At 46.5% G+C, this 16,581-nt stretch overlaps 1 protein-coding gene across 1 annotated transcript in view; it reads left to right on the plus strand.

Annotated features, from left to right (window-relative positions):
* The first annotated feature begins 7,764 nt into the window (after nt 1-7,764).
* The window catches only part of FAM171A1 (family with sequence similarity 171 member A1), a 129,027-nt gene continuing 120,210 nt past the window's right edge, over nt 7,765-16,581 (plus strand). The window contains exon 1 of the mRNA XM_082618463.1: nt 7,765-7,987. Within this exon, the coding sequence (XP_082474589.1) occupies nt 7,891-7,987 (97 nt within the window). The 5' untranslated portion in view covers nt 7,765-7,890. The remainder of the gene's footprint in view (nt 7,988-16,581) is intronic.

A 16,581-nucleotide genomic window follows, 5' to 3' on the forward strand; every position in this document is an offset into this window, starting at 1 on the left:
GACTGGACCACGTGACAGGCCGAGGAAATGAGCTCAGGGACTGTTGATTTCCACTCTCCTCCAGGAAGCACCCATCTTAGTCCAGGAGGCATCAACTTCCCTCATTCCTGGCATCCAGGAGACTGTGTAGGGTCCACAGCCCAGCAGAAGGGATTATGAACAAGAAACTGCTAAGTCACATGAGTGACTGTTCTAGAAGGAACAGCAGTGAAAGCATCTCCACTTCATCTGAAGAGTCGGAGCCAGCAGCACCCTAGGGAACCCCCAGCAGACCTCACAGGGCAGGTTTAAGGCCAAGCCAGTGGTCCCCACCACTGCCCAAGAAACTTCCCATTTTCAGAACCAGCCTACTTCTGCAGGGGAAAACTGACCACTATGCATACAGACAGCTGCTACCAAAGCCAGGCTCCGTCCTCTATCTCACCGAATCCATGTGACAACACTTGGACAGAGGTACTACTCTTTTCATCCCCATTTGACAAAGGAGCAAAGCAAGGTGAGGAACATCACAGAAGTCCAAGCCCAGTCAGCTCGGAGTCGGCGCTCAGGCATTTAACCACCATGCTACCTGCCTCAGTGGAGAGAGGGTTTACTGTATATGGGAAGATACTGGGGTGCTTCTAAATAAGGTTCCCAGCGAAGGAATCCTATATTTAGCAACGCATTGATTGGGGCTGGGTGAAAGGGAAGTCTCTAGGTTGTGGGATTTTTCGGTTGGTTTGTTTGATGCTTTTTGTTAGCTTAGGAATGTTACCTTTTATGCCCCTGTTGTATGCTTTCCCACCGGGGTTCCTGGGAGTCAGCTGTCAGTGTGTTCAGAGTGAAGATCTGGGCTCTTCCATGTGGCTTGGACCCCATTCCTTTTCCTTTCAAGGACACCCGCCTCATAACTAGATTTCTCCAGGTCCCTGTTTCCCCTCATCCCTGGGGACAGGCCATCCTCCTCAGGGAAATATACCCAGGACCACCGCTCATACATCTGTCAACACCTTCACCCCATGTAAAGGCAGATTCTTGAGAGGAGGGGTTGAGCAGAGAGTGTGGGAGAGACATGCTTAAGTCTTGCAGAGTGGTGACTCAAAAAAAAATAGTTCTTTGAAAAGAAAATATTTTTATTTAGATGAAAATGCTGGTGTTATGTAACACCTTTCTTTAAAAATAGTTGAAAGACGGACTTCCCTGGTAGCATAGTGGTTAAGACTCCATGCTCCCACTGCAGGGGGCCTGGGTTCAATCCCTGGTCAGGGAACTAGATCCCACATGCACGCCGCAACTAAGAGTTGTCCTGCCACAACTAAAGAGCCAACTAAGGAGCACATGTGTCACAACTAAGGAGGCTGCCTGCCACAACACAGGCCTGGTGCAACCAAATAAATAAATAAAATATTTTTTAAAAATTATTTTTAAAAAGCCATCTACTTCTCTTTTTAAAAATTAGTGGAAAGAATAATTTTTGAATAAGATCGTATGTGCACCAAAATCTCGTATTCCACGTGACAACTTGCATTTCCTCTGAGTGGTAACCAATCAATCAAATCTATGCATACCAGCCAATTGGTAAGTCAGTGGCTTTGCGGAAAGTCAGCTCCAAGCAGGGCATCGTTGGGATCTTGAGCGAGCCACAAAGATGTCGAAAAGGAGGTTCCTTCAGAGCTTGTAATTTGGGAAGATAAGACATTGCTGTGGAAAAGTTATCATGCTCAGATTTTCAGATCTACTATTTTGAGTTTATTTCAAATGACTGAAGGTTGCCCTCTTTTGAGAAGATTCTGGAGTTACTGTCTACATAAACCTTTACCCTAAATACTGATGTCAGAACTCAAGAATCGTGTGCTTTCAGATTGGGATTGACACATACACACTACTATATATAGAATAGATACCTAATAAGGACCTACTGTAGAGCACAGGGAACTCTACTCAATACTCTGTAATGGCCTATATGGGAAAAGAATCTAAAAAGAGTGATATGTGTATATGTATAACAGATTCATTTTGCTGTACACCTGAAACCAACACAACACTGTAAATCAACTATACCCCAATAATGTTATAAAAAGAAGAATCATGTGCTTTCAGACGTCGCAAGTTTACACAAACATTCCCAGATAGCAGCACCAGATGTTACAGTTTTGACTATTACAAACAGGCAGCATGCACCTTGGCCAATGCTGACCCCAGCTTACTTTAGAATCCCACTCTACATCTTTTCTGTACATGGTCTAAACTTTTGTGTTGAAAGCAGATGTTTGCAGCTGGTGGGAGCAGGTGGTTATAATGATAACTAACTTTACAAAGTGGTTAGTGTGGGCTTCCCTGGTGGCGCAGTGGTTGAGAGTCCGCCTGCCGATGCAGGGGACGCGGGTTCGTGCCCCAGTCCTGGAAGATCCCACATGCCGCGGAGCGGCTGGGCCCGTGAGCCATGGCCGCTGAGCCTGCGCGTCCGGAGCCTGTGCTCCACAACGGGAGAGGCCACAACAGTGAGAGGCCTGCGTACCGCAAAAACAAAAAACAAAAAACAAAAAAACCCAAAGTGGTTAGTGAGTGTGGTGAACTTTATCTGCCAGGCTGAGGACACAGTAACAATGTGACTTGATCTGCATCTTGAAGGATAGGAAAGGATGAGAGGTCAGCATCAGTACCAGTCCCATGGTGGGAAAGGCTCAAGTTCAGGGGCCAGTTCAAGACCTGCCTGTCTGAGGAGGGATCTCTGAAGAGTAATTGTGAGAGGGAAGCTCAGAAGGTGGGAGAGCATCTTGAGTTACCTTCTAAAACTTTGGACCCATGGTAAGGACTCAGTACCTGCTAATTCATCTATCAGTCCAGGGTAGCAGAGTGATATTTAGACTGACTGGAAAAAAATATTTCTTCAAGGTTAGACACAATTTTTCACTTTGGCCAATAGTTATTCAGCACCTATTTTGTGCCAAATATTTTTTCCAGATGCCGGGAATTATGTCAGTGAGTTGGACAAACACCCTGTTCTCATGGAGTTTATATTTTAGTGACAGTGGCTGAACGACTAAATTAATATTACAAGAATTAATATTTAAGCCCGTTGTATTGTTTGAGCAGACAAATCACTTCCTCATCCACACTTCCATGTTTAAGGGGCCTGTAATGAAGGGCACTGCTGGAGGGAGAGAACCTTCATTTAATAATTAAACGGGCGTTAAGAGAAATGACCTGGCAGCAGGTAGCTTTGGGTCCAGAGCCTCAAAACTAAGCAGAGAGGAAATGACAAGAAAGGAAATGAGTAAGAAAGTACCCGCACGGAAAGCGTTCGCCTGAAATCGACCATAGATTAGGGGAACTGAGGCTCTACAGCACAGCTAAGCTTTCCTCCCTGTTCCAGGTACAGAATGAGCCACACAAGAATTCGATTAGTGTTAATTACCTAATCCATTTTCTCCATTAGCTTCCTGTATTTTCCGTAACTCTAAGTTTTTGTGCAGCCTAAAAGTTGAGAATTACGTTTTATTTGGATATACTGAGGACTTAATCCCAGGAAGACAGCCTCTCAGATAGCTCTGAGGGACTGTCCTAAAGAGGCAAGAGAGAAGCCAGGACGTATAGGAGTTTTTGCAAAAAAAAACAAAACCCCAAAACAAGCAGTTGGAACATCAAAAGATTACTGCTAATTAAAGAAACACCAGACATCTCCAGTTAATGAATTTAGCCCACTTCTGTATATGGGAAGATGCAAGAGTCTGGACTCACTGAAATCATTCCTTTGATATGCACCTTAACTATCTGGGGCCAGTGTCCTGCTTTTCTCCATGCTGAATCCCCTCAGGGTGCACAGTCTGGGGGTGGCTGCAGTGGCCTTGATGGCTGCAACATCCTTTGTTTACTGATTTGGCAGGTGACATTCTCCGTCCACAGGAGCTGACTTTCCTACTTTCCTCGAGCCCTCCTTGACTCTATGACAGTGATTCCATGGCCAGCAAAGGGTTGAACTGGAAGATTCTCCTTGCTCTAATGGAACAGGCAACCAGATTCTCAGGTAGCCACCAGCCTTTGAATATCCTTCTCAACGGCCAAGACCTATTGATGCATCCCACAGTCTTCTAGTGACTCCGGGGCATGCAAAGAACAGTCATACAGGGGATCTGAAATCACACTGCCAGAGATTCACTCTTGTAGGCTAATACACATTTGCAACTTCTCACATGAAGCTGAAAGAAGATCTTGTTGGAAAGTCACATGGATTGATGTGGGTGTGACTCACCAATAGAGGGGAACGTGGGAGTGTTATGGTTAATGGGACACATCAATTCCTTTTCAGTAATTTCTTTACCTTTCTCCTTTGTCTTTTGCAAATGGATGGCCAACAGGTTCTAAAAAAATGCTGAGCCCTTCCAATTTCCACCTCTGGCTACATTTTATCTAACTTTAATAAAAGCAACAGCAAACAGGAGTTGGAATGTCCATGACACACTTCCTGATCTGTACAAACCTCATACTAAATTTGTTATTCACAGGCAGCTTCTTACTCAGGGGCAGATGAAGGGGAACAGGAGGGCAGGAGGAGAAAGGACAACGCCTCTTGAAATAAATTCAGACAATTAACATTCCACCACATGGGCAGCAACATCAGGAAAGATTTCAATGGAAGAAATAATCTTGGCCTAAGAAACCTTGACACAGAGCCTCTGACATCAAGGTTTCTGGAAAAACTCAGCCAGGAAAAGTTTTGTATATGGCATCACTGCTTTTGGCAGAGAACTCGAAAATTGAAATGAAATGTACAGGCAGGCAACTTCTAAGCAATTTCAAGTAAGTACAGTCATAATTCATCTTTAGTCAAACAATGTGAGATTTTAATAAGAGCAACAGGAAAAGTTCTAGAAGGAAAGAACACTTCTGATTTCCATTGTTCTGCAAACACTCCCTCCCAAGCAGTGATTTATTCCCCCACCCCCCCACCCCAGTTACTAAGTGGGAGTCTGGTTTCTGGAACAGGAGAAAAGGTAAACCATATTCTTTTATTCCAGTAGAGGAGAAGGGTGATTATTTAATTCTTACATAATTCTAGGCAGATGATATGCACAGTGCAGTTGTTTATGTGATTTTGCACAATTTGTACTTTCTTAGCCTCCCACCCAAGTAGCTGGAAAACATCCACGTGGGGAGCCAATGCTCATGGGGGCCTCAGCTCTCTTTTTGGCTTTGAGATGGTTCACTGTGCAAAGTATTTAACCTCCTTCTGTTTCATCTGCAAGATGGGATGGGACTGGTCGTTCCGAAACTGTACAAGCCTCAGCGTTGCTATCAAGGTATATAAACTGTTTCTAAACTGCCATGTCATCCACAGAAATTTTGTCACATGCATAATAATGACAACCATTATCTTGAGCATCTACAAGTCCTGATTGTGACCCAAACTTGAATAGACTCACACTTAGTGTTTACTTAGACTTCTCCCACTCTTAAAAGTTCTAGATCTCTATACTAGAATAGATATAGGACCCCAAATACCAGTGTTTTGGGTGAACAGTGAAGCTTAGGGGGGAAAATGGTATAGAACAAGGTTTTTTGCTTTTTTAAAATTTTATTTTGAATAATGATAGACTCATAAGAAGTTATAAAAATGGTGCAGAGAGGTCCCTTACACCCTGCACCTGGCTCCCCCCCACAGCATCCCCCAGTTGTAACATTTTATATAACTATAGTACATTATCAAAACCAGGAAATTGACATTGCCACAATACCATTCATTAGATACTATTAACTGGATTCAGACTTTACTGTGATTAGAACCCATTTTTAAAACAATGTGGACACAGCTAGAGGTAACCTGAGTCATTTGCATGAGATTTATTCTTGGAGGGAATTTGAGTTTGCTGTCATCAGACCCAGATACTATGGGCAAATTATTTGTCACTGAGCCTCAGTTTGTTCATCTGTAAAACAGGAATAATAATACCACCCAAGTAGGTTGTCATGAGGAAATACCTCCAGTCCAATGAGAGTGGCATATATAATACTAGGAACTCCAAATATAATAGTGTCCTTGGTTCCCTCATGAGACCTGACACTTCGGCACCCAGGATTCTGTAGGAGTCCCAGGTGCTCTCCCAATAATAACCTGGTTTTCGATTATTCTCGTTATCATTATTATTTTGCTCAGGCTAGTGCTGTCTCTTATAATCAACATCCCTGACAAAGGCACATCCTCAAAAGATATGAAGTGAGAAGTTTCAGCTCCGGGTTGGGCTTAATGTCACTTCTCTTAGAAGCAGCCCCTTACCCCAAGAAAGTGATTTGAAAACTTTGGGTCCGCCCTGCTCCAAAAGCCATCCTTCACCAAGCAAGCTAGCTGGCCTGGACTCTTTGTGCTCCTGGGGGCAGGAACCCAAGCTGGACTTGAGGACGGACTGATCCGCATGGTCCTCTCTATGTTCCCCTCCCGTGGCTCTGATGTGGACCCTGGAATTACCCTAAGGCTTTGACACTGGAAGTTAGAGGAAGAGGCATCAGGCAGTCCCTAATTGTGGGTCTTCTTTTCCACCTTCCCGACTACCTGCCACCCTGTGCAGGTGCCCAATTTGCACTAATTGCAGCCTTGGTGCCAGTAACACCCACAGGGGCTTCCCCTCCTCCTGGTTTTATTGTGTCTCACAATGACTTGTCTCTAATAAGCCAACTGGGCAAGCGCCATGCTTCATTCTCTTTTTGGTACAGTGCCTGCCATACCTTAATGCCCAATTATAAAAATACAATAATAACCCTCCTCTGGCTTACCTTTCTGGAGCCTCTAGTGAGCCTGGTGTGAATTTCCCCAGATCGGGGGTCCCGGGCAGAGGTCCCAGGGTCCCTGCAGTGCAGGTTGGGAGACGGGGTGGAGAGAGTCAGGGGGACATGAGGGCTATATGGAGGAAGGTACACAGACAAGAGGGAGTTAAAGAATGGAAGTTGGTGGGTGGGTACCTGAGCTTCAAGGAAGCCTGAGGTTCTCGGTAGCGGAGAGCTTCAACCCTGGGGCCAGGATGACTGTCTTATTCGAACCTTGGCTCTGTCACCCACCAGCTACTTGCTAAGGACAAATTCCTTAACCCTCCCTAGCTTCGATTTTCTCCTCTGTAAATGGGGATAGCAATACCTACCTCATGAAGACAAAAGTGCGAAATAACAAGTACTTAGGGCCTCAATAAGTGTAAATTTCCTCCCCACCGTAACCTTCTAGAAACATCCAAGCCCAACACAACCTGGAGATGTTCGCCTGTCAACACTCAGGCGCCGAGGGCCGCCAACGTACGGTGTACTCGGGCTGGGGGATTCTGTTCCCGCCGACCTTCGGCGTTGGGTGTCAGATCTCCCCTGGGGTTCCTGGGTGGATCGGGACAGGAAGAGCTGCAGGATGCCGTGCTCCTGTGCAAACCGAGCGGGCCATCACCTAACCTGGTGCGAGGGTTTCGGCCTGAAAGGCAGCTACTGTTTTTCCCAAGAGGCGGGGTAGGGGGGCGGCGGGGCGGTCTGGACGCCAAGGTCGCGTTCACTGCTCCCGGGAGACAGGGGGGCGCGCGGGGCGGACCCGAGGGGGTGGCCGCTCGGGCGGGCGGGGCACGTGGGCGCGCGGCCGCCAGGTGGCACCACGGCCCGGGGCCTGGGCGCCGCCGCGGGCGGGGCGCGAAGGGGTTAAGGAGGAGGCGGAGGCGCGGCGGCGGCTCTTTCGGGGAAACCCACCGGGGCGCGCGGAGGCGGGAGCGGCCGTGGGCTGCGGGGCCCGGCGCCGCGCCGGGCGGGGGCGCGGCCAATCGGGCGGCGGGCCCGGCGCGCGCGGAGCCAGGCGTTATGGAGGGAGGCGCGGCGGCCGGCTGCCCCTGACGCGCCGCTCCGAGCCGGTGGTCGGCCAGCCCGCGCCGCCCGGGGCCCTGCGGCGCGGAGATGAGCAGGTCGGCGGCGCTCCTGCTTTGCCTGCTGGGCTGCAACGTCTGGAAGGCGGTGACCAAGACGCTGCGGGAACCCGGCGCCAGAACCCAAGGTCGGTGCGCGGCGGCGGGCTTTGTGTCGGCCGCGGGCCTGCGGCAGAGGCGGCGGCGGGGCTCCGGGGCCGCATTGTGTCGCTGCGGCCGTCCGAGCCCGAGCCGCCGCCACCGGGCCTGCAGCCCCAGCGTCGCGCTCCCGAGGGGGCGGCGCCGCCCGGGGGCGCCGAGATACCCGGGCAGACGCTCCCGGGCGGCCGCGGGCCGCCGGGGTGCGGGTGGCATCAGTTGTTGCCGCCTCGCGTGGCTGGTGTGGATGCATCCGAGGGTCCTTTATGCGCGCCGCGGACACGCGACTCCATCTCCTCCTAAGCCCGGGCGAGAACGGCAGCCCCCGGGTCGCCATCGCCCGCTCCCCACCTCGGGGCTCGGTTCTCGGTTCTCGAAGCCCGATCGCGAAGGCTACGCTCGGCCCTTTTGTTGCGGCGGCCGAGGGGGTGGCCGCCGCCCCTGGGGTGCCCCCTGCGCCCCGGGACCCCGAGGTCCGCGGCCGCTGCCCGCCTCCAGCCTGCCGCAGTTTGGGAAAGTTTCGGGGTCTCCTCCCCCTCCCAATGCGACGTCTTTAACAGGCCTTAAGGGCTCTGCTCGGCGGCCCAGGAGTCATCCCCGGAAGGGGAGAAAGAATTGGAACTGGGAGGCCCTAATCAATTTTTTAAAAAAAATCATTTCCACGGCTGTGTCGCCAGCTCAAGGCTTTTGTCTAATCTTTGGCCTCTGCAAATATGCTTTCCAGCCCTGGGAGGAATGTACTCGCTTCTGAGAATGGCCACGAGCCTGTCTTTTGTTTTCAAAATAAGAATTTGTTTGGGGGGGAAGCCCGAAGCTTCCTTTGCACGGGTTTGTGCGGTTTAAATCGAGTGCTTCTCTGTTGCCTGGCTTTTCGAAAGGGTGAGTGGGGCCGCCGTAGATGCACATCTGGCGTTCACACAGGACACCAATGCCGGGCCTCGCTGGGCCTCTCTGGTCTCCCGGGAGGGTTTCCCTGCAGCCCTGGAGACCCTCACCCGCACCCCGACCCCCAGACTCCTTGCCCGCGTCCTTTCCTCGAGGGGAAGGTGTGTGTTCTGTGAAGTCCGCCCAGCAGACGGAATGCACGGGGAGCGCTCCATCCCAGCTCGCTCCATCCTCTTGCTAGGACCCTGCCTTACGCCCTTTTCCATATGCTCGCCCTCTTTCCTTATGGCAAATATTCAGAACCCAGAGCCCGGGAGTGCCTGGGAGCAGAGAACCCTGGTGGTTTTCCACCTCTCATGTTGAGACAGGGAAGGGAGTTTCTACCCACAGTCGGTTGGGGTTTGGTTTGTTACCTACATGTTGAATTCAAGGTTTTCATATTCATCGCTTGCTGTATCATTTGCTGGCGTCTCTTTCATGCGTCGCTTTTTCTATAGCTGTGATGGAACAAGACCATTCTGAATTGTGTATAAATTTAGTAATGTATATTACGGAAGGGGGAACATTGGCAAGGTACAGAAAAGACTGTCTCTTCATGTAGGAAATGAATGTTTAGGACATTAGCTCATCAGTGTTGAATTGTAGCCTCTTTCATTAATCCCCTACTGGTCTTTGAATCAGCTATTTCAATGAATATGATATTTGTGTTTCAACAAGGCCATTAATTCCAAAGAATGGGTGGAATTTTTTGTTTTGCACTTGGAATAGGGATATGGGAACATTAAGTTTGTGCACTTATTAAATAGGGGAAGGCATAGCCTTAACTGGAACAAAAAAGTCATGAAAAAAACCTACTAGGTCTAGGTCAAACACCACATTTTGCAGAGAGCTTGCTGCTAAATATCTTATCTGGTAACGAAAGTCTCAGAAACGGAATATTATGTGCAGTGAGTGAGAAAAAGTCAACCTGTGAGATATTTCTGCACAGCTAGGAGTACCTTAGTATATTGTGTGTTTGTAGTGGGAGATCAAGTATCTTGGAATATTTTTCCCCAGGATTACTTCCTTGTTTGGGTAGGATGGCTTTTTAAAGAGCTGAGCCCAGGAGCTCTGCCAGGATTCAGGGTCTCACTACCTGGCATCTGGATTTTGAGCTAGTACCGTGTTTTCAGGGAATGGACAATCGCTCCTTTGATTTTAGAAGGTCGCCTTCACCCCACTGAGTTCTTCAAACCATTTTGACACTTATCTTGTAACATCGTTTTAAAATTCATGTCTTCTCTGCTCTCCGGGATCACATACACAATGAAGACAAATGCTATCTCTGATTTCACTTTGCATTTTCCGCAGCAGGTTGTAGAGGGTTTTGCACAGAGCTGGTGCTCAGGTTGTGTTGAAAGAAGGAGTAAAGGATTGAAGACAGCTAGTGCATACACTAAAGGGCACCGTGCAGACACTTTAAGAAAAAAACTTCATGCTTACCTGCCCGGAAACCTAATTTGTAAGAGTTTTGCTTTTATTGTAGAAACTGTTCCATGAGTCGTACTTTTTTTTTTGGCTGCACAGCTTGTGGTATCTTAGTTCCCTGACCAGGGATCAAACCCATGGCCCCTGCAGTGGAAGTGTGGAGTCCTAACCACTGGACCTCCAGGGAAGTCCCTATGAATCATGCACTTTGAACATGCATTGTGCTCTCGTAGATGTTATGCACCAACCAAATTTAGATTAGGAAAAACTACTTAGAGACCTCAAACACGTAAATCATAGGCCAGAGCACCACAATTAGATTCCTAGGCCTAAATGACACCTTCCTTTTTTTTTTTTTTTTTTTTTCTTTTTTTTATGCGGCACGCGGGCCTCTCACTGTTGTGGCCTCTCCCGTTGCGGAGCACAGGCTCCAGACGCGCAGGCTCAGCGGCCATGGCTCACGGGCCCAGCCGCTCCGCAGCATGTGGGATCTTCCCGGACCGGGGCACGAACCCGTGTCCCCTGCATCGGCAGGCGGACTCTCCACCACTGCGCCACCAGGGAAGCCCGACACCTTCCTTTTTGTTATGTCAGAGGAAACTAACATGTGCAAAATTTCTCGGCATCACTTTGCTCTTTATATATTCAAGATAAAATTTAAAGTTTGGCTCTTCCTACTGTAGCTGCTTTGAATCAGCAAAGGGATTTCAAAGGCAACAGTTAGCTGTCACCATGAGGCTTGGCGTTGCTGGTCATGAATTTGAACCAGCTCCAGCATATGATTGCGTGTTTTTATGAAGTGTTTTCATTTGAGTTGCCCTGAAGTGGTCATGGTATCTAATTTTTTTTCTGGGAATTTATAGAAACCGTTATTCACAAGTATCTACTAATTCTGACTTTCTCCACTTCTTACACAACTGTGCACTAAGGCCAGCTTGATAGAGGGAGCCCCTACTTAAAGAGTGGTAAGCTGTGCAGACGTGCTCTATGAGATGTATTCTTGAACCCCAGCACTCTCTTTATGTGCCAGAAGAAAGGTCAGAGCTAGGTTGCTGCGCATTCTCTAACAGTAAAGTATTTTGCAATGATGTGCTATTTTTTTGTTCCTCTCAGAAAAGCTACAATCTATCATAACATTTGAGGTGAATGGTTGGCTGTCTCTCTTCTCTGCAAAAGGTCTATTCCTGGCCAAATTCAAATTTCAGTTTTTAGAACATCGTGATCAGTTGAAAGACCAGGAAGGGATGTAAGCTATCAGGAGGGTCATCCAACAGGCATGACTTATGCTGACAGTATATTAAGAGCATAACATCTAAATAAAACTCATGGGCTCACATCCTGGGAAACTGCAGGACTTGAACTTGCCAAGACCCCTGGACTTCCTTGCACACCAGGTGTGGGAATTCTATGCAGAAGCAACAGCAATGTCTAGGGAATTTCTGGCAAAGTCTTTGAGATGAGTTTAAGAATTATTTTTGTATCCTATTTGTACTTGTCCTGTAATACTTGGTAACATACAGCTTATTAGCTTAGAAATCTAACCAAAAGAAAGAAAATATTGCATGGATTTCCGAACTATTAGCTTGCAAATGAAGGTACTTTCTCAGTTTTAATCAAGCCTTCATTTTAAACAAATTACTGATATGTCTGTAAATCTGTTTATTTTCATTATTGTTGGCAAATGCTAATTTAGTAGTTCTATTAAATACTGTTTACTAAAAAAGCACACGGAAATAAGTTGGACAGACAACAGACGTGTATAATACTGTATATTGAAGGAAAAGTTGAATATAAAAACATTTCAGAAATCTAGTTGGAAGAATTTGCCCTGTGATAACACATATACATCAATAATGCTTTTATAGTTTGCTTTTATATATGACTTCAGGACCCTTAAAGACCACAGTCCTGGCTAAATTATTCAGTTCCAGCAAAAACGGAAGTGAATGTATTTTAAAAGTACTTTTTAACTTAAGCATCAGCACCCTAAATAGACCAATTCATTATAAGAAGTAATCGTTCTTAAAAATTCTATATTGTGACCCAGTGGTATGCCCTGCATTCAGAAAATCATTACGTACTTTTGTAAAGTCAAACTTGTAAACAGGCAACATTTGAGGCAATTAACCACTTTAGAAAGGGTTTCATAATACGTTCCCTTAAAATAAACAGTTTATTCCGTGTATTTAAGGCGACTCCACCTTCCTCTGATCAAGCCTCTGTTTGAAATGTTTGCCAGCTCCTCTTCCTCTCAGATAAAAGTGAGGCTGCAAACACTTGCCCATTTTTCTTTCATTTACCCCTTGCAGGATCTATTAACCCATAGAGATTCCAGTAATTAAACCCTATTACGTGGATGACTCCAACTTTTCTCTCTCTTGCCTTGACCTGGTGTCATAGCTCTAGTTCCTTCTGTCCAACAAGCTACTGGATGTCTCCATTCAGTGCACGAAGCTGACCTCAAACTCCTCAGCTGCCAGCCTCCTTCTCCAGTCCAGCTTACCTTAAGTTCTCTATCAGCTGGACTCAAAATCTGGGTGTCCCCTTAGATCCTTTCTCTACCTTATAATCCATACAGTTGGTAATTTTAAGGGTGCATATATAGAGCACATTTATGTAGATGTCTTTAGATCCAGGTAGATGCGTTTATATAGTATCAGAAGGCGCTTCTTGGTCAAGTTTATACTTCTTGTTCTGTAGGTGAGGAAACCCAGGCCCAAAGAAGTGAGGGGACCTCAGATAATGGTGTTCTCTAGCCGCACAGACCCTGGGGAAGGTAGAGTCATGGCCTCCAAAGGTGTCCATGTCCTAATCTCTGGAACCAGAGAATACAGTAGCGCTTTACATGAGAAGAGGGACTTTGCAGAGCTAATCAAGGATCTTCAGATGGGAAGATTATCAAGATTATAAAAGGGAGGCAGAAAGATCAGAGTCAGAGAAGGAGATGTGACAACACAAGCAGAGGGTCAGAGCCAGAGACAGTGAAGATGTTTCACTGCTGGCCATGAAGACAGTGCCAGGGAATGCAGGCGGCCTCTGGACGCTGCAAAATGCGAGGAAATGGATTCTCCCCTAGGGCTTCCAGAAGGAATGCTGCCTTGCCAACATCTTTGCTTTAGCTCCGTGATGCTGATTTGGGGCTTCTGACCTCCAGAACTATAGGATAGTAAATTCATGTTATTTTAAGCCACTGAGTTGTGGTACTTTTCTATGTTAGCAATAGGAAACCAATACAGAGACCGACCCCCAAGGACTGTGAGAGGAGATGCACCCATACAGCCAGGGTAATGGTACAGCCTGGACCACTTTGGGGGACCAAGCTGCTGAAGATATCATTTGGAGGCTTTTTGCATCTGTTTAACAAAATTCTGCCGAATTGGAACCCTGTTGGGGGCCCTTGGGGAGAGCCTTAAGGGCCTTCCCACCATCACCACCAAAATAACTATTTTTTTCCAGAGGAGCCCAGTGGGCTGTGACTTTTATTTGTAAGCAAGGTGCATCCAATTATCGGTGTTCCTTCTAGCACGGGGATTGCTCACACCTGCAGGGAGAAGCGGTAGCCTCTTTTAGAAATTTGGCTTCCTTTTAAACTTGGCTCTAATCTTTGTTGAAACATACCTGTCGGTAACTAAATGAGGTCAAAGAAAGTTACGACTGAATGTCACCATCAGCCCCGAAGCCATCGTATAATAAAATGATAGGGGACCCCCAACGTGGAACGGCCTCCAGTGTTGTCTCAGAGGCTCAGCACATCCCCTTGATGTTTCTCTGCCTCTCTTGGGCCAGTGAGCCCCACCAGCTCGGGGGCCTGGGACCACGGGAGCCATTAAGGATGCCGCCCGCAGGGAAGGGGGGTGGGATGAATTGGGAGATTGGGATTGACATGTATATACTACTACACACAAAATGGAGAACTAATGAGAACCTACTGTATAGCTCAGGGAACCCTAATGCTCTGTGGTGACCTAAATGGGAAGGAAATCCAAGAAGAGGGGATATATGTGTATGTACAGCTGATTCACCTTGCTGTACAGCAGAAACTAACACAACATTGTAAAGCAGCTAGACTCCAGTAAAATTAAAAAAAAAAAAAGACGCCTCCTGCACTTGGAGGACAGAGCAGTATGGAAACACCCAGATAATCCTCGACGCTGCCCCGATTGCAGAATGCAGGGAGAGGGAGACTGCTTGGTCTCCTGCAGTTCCTATCCCGCTGGGAGCAAAAGGCTAACGTTCACCCTTAGCCCAGAGAAGGGAGCCACCACTGCGGGGGTCGCTGGCGACTTGGTGGAGTGATGTGGGGATGGGAGGAGGGGAAGGATAATGAAGTGTCTCCTCCTGAGGAGAGACCCAAGAATGGACAGAAGCTTGAACCATCTGGATTTCAGGGCTTTAGCCTAAAGGTAAACAAAGATGGGAGAAAGGGAGAGAATGACTCCCTTATTTGCAGGCCGAAGACCTTGCCTCCTGTTAAGGCATCATCCTTGCCTTCCCCTCCCATCTCACCAACATTCCTTCACTCATCTCTCTTCATTTTCCCTCCCAGGTACTTGTGCAAAGCAGCGTGTCTTTCTCCCTCTGTTTCAGTCTGTTCTTTCAACCCAGGCTCTTTCCACGTGGCCCTCTTCAAACACCATTTTAATTCATGTTTCTCTCCTGCAGAGACACGTTAACTCTTTTCCCGTTGCCCAAAGTATGGCATCGAAATTATGACGTCTGGCCTTTCCTCACATGCCTGTTCCAGCTTTAGCTCCGTTCTTCGCCGGGTTGAGATCATCCCCTCCGGCTAGAATGTTCCATCCTTGTCCCCTGGGTGATGGTTGTACATCCTCACTTCCCTTCACTCACAGCCATGCTCCCCTTTTCCATTCTTAAAATCCTAAATGTGAAATGTCTACCGTATGAAGACAGTATGCTAAACACTTGTTAGACGAAAAAAGGGTGCTGTGGAGGAGACAGTATATTTTGGGGTAAGCTTGATTCTTTAGGGGTGCTTACTTTTTCACATTTTACAATCCAATTGAAGAAGAAATGGAAAAATAAATTAAGGACATCACCAAGGTACTTTAATGTAATTAGGCAAGAATCTCTTGAGTAACATGAAACCGTTAACAGTTGCATGACTAAAATACAGCTGTAAGTTGTCTATGATGTTTATTTCTAGAAATTTCGAGGATTTGTCCACAGTAGACCACAGGAAATTGTATTTGAGAGAGCATAAGCACACAGAACATCACTTAGTGCTCCTCAAAGTTGTAAGTCAGGTAAGACACGTCCTTTTGGTGATCAAATATTGAAGCAGGGACAGCATTGGTTGGACAGTGTTGGTTCTGTAGCGATTTCCAGTATCAGCTGAAGCTCTGAATAATAGTTGCAGAAACAATTAGGTAAAACTCACAGTACTTACAAAGGGTGGGGTGGTAAGATGATCAAATATGGATTTAATATGTTCAAATAGTTTGAGCCCTTAATTGAAGCTTAACTTTGTATAAAACATATAAACATACTCAAATATGAGAACTGGCAAGATCTTTGGGGATTGTGGGAAGTGGCCAGTGGTGTTGGAAAAGCTGGCTTAGGAGAAATTAACTTGGAAGTGAATACTGAGTTTGTAAAAGATTGGTTTGTTTCTTATTTGTTTTGTTTTGAGCTGTACCCCACAGGGATAGAGAAGCCTGAGTGTAATGAGAAGAGGCAACCATGTCCAAGTCAAATGAACATTTCATTTGCCTAGATTTCTTAGAGCTCAGAATTCGAATAGAAAAATTATTGAATTCATATTGAAGGAAAGATTTTTAATGTAATTTTGACAGAGCTGAACTAAAGACATAAATGCTTTGATGAAAGCTAGCCTCAATCCATAAGGTGAATCACATTAGTAAGACCTCTGATTTCAAACCAGTAATTAGTAGCAGTCTCATGGATGACTTTGTACCGGTTGTAGTCGAGTGTGGTTGTGCTTTGTTTCCTCAGCCCCACAGTTAGCACTTAGATCTCTCCTCTTAAGAGAGAAGGGTCAACAGCAAGCATTTGTTAATGGAAATCTATCTTAACAGAGAGAATTAAAGCATGTGTAACTTGGGTCTCTATTTTATTATTAACATTCTATTTATTTGCCTATTCTTAATTTGTTTGATTATTTATAATTTATAGTTGATTTCTAATAATATTTTATTAATGATTTGGATGAGTACATTGCAGGGATATTGATCATACTTTCTTCTGAAATAAA

Source organism: Mesoplodon mirus (genome assembly GCF_964341445.2).
Source record: "Mesoplodon mirus genome assembly, chromosome: 4".
In the NCBI taxonomy this organism is placed as follows: domain Eukaryota; kingdom Metazoa; phylum Chordata; class Mammalia; order Artiodactyla; family Ziphiidae; genus Mesoplodon; species Mesoplodon mirus.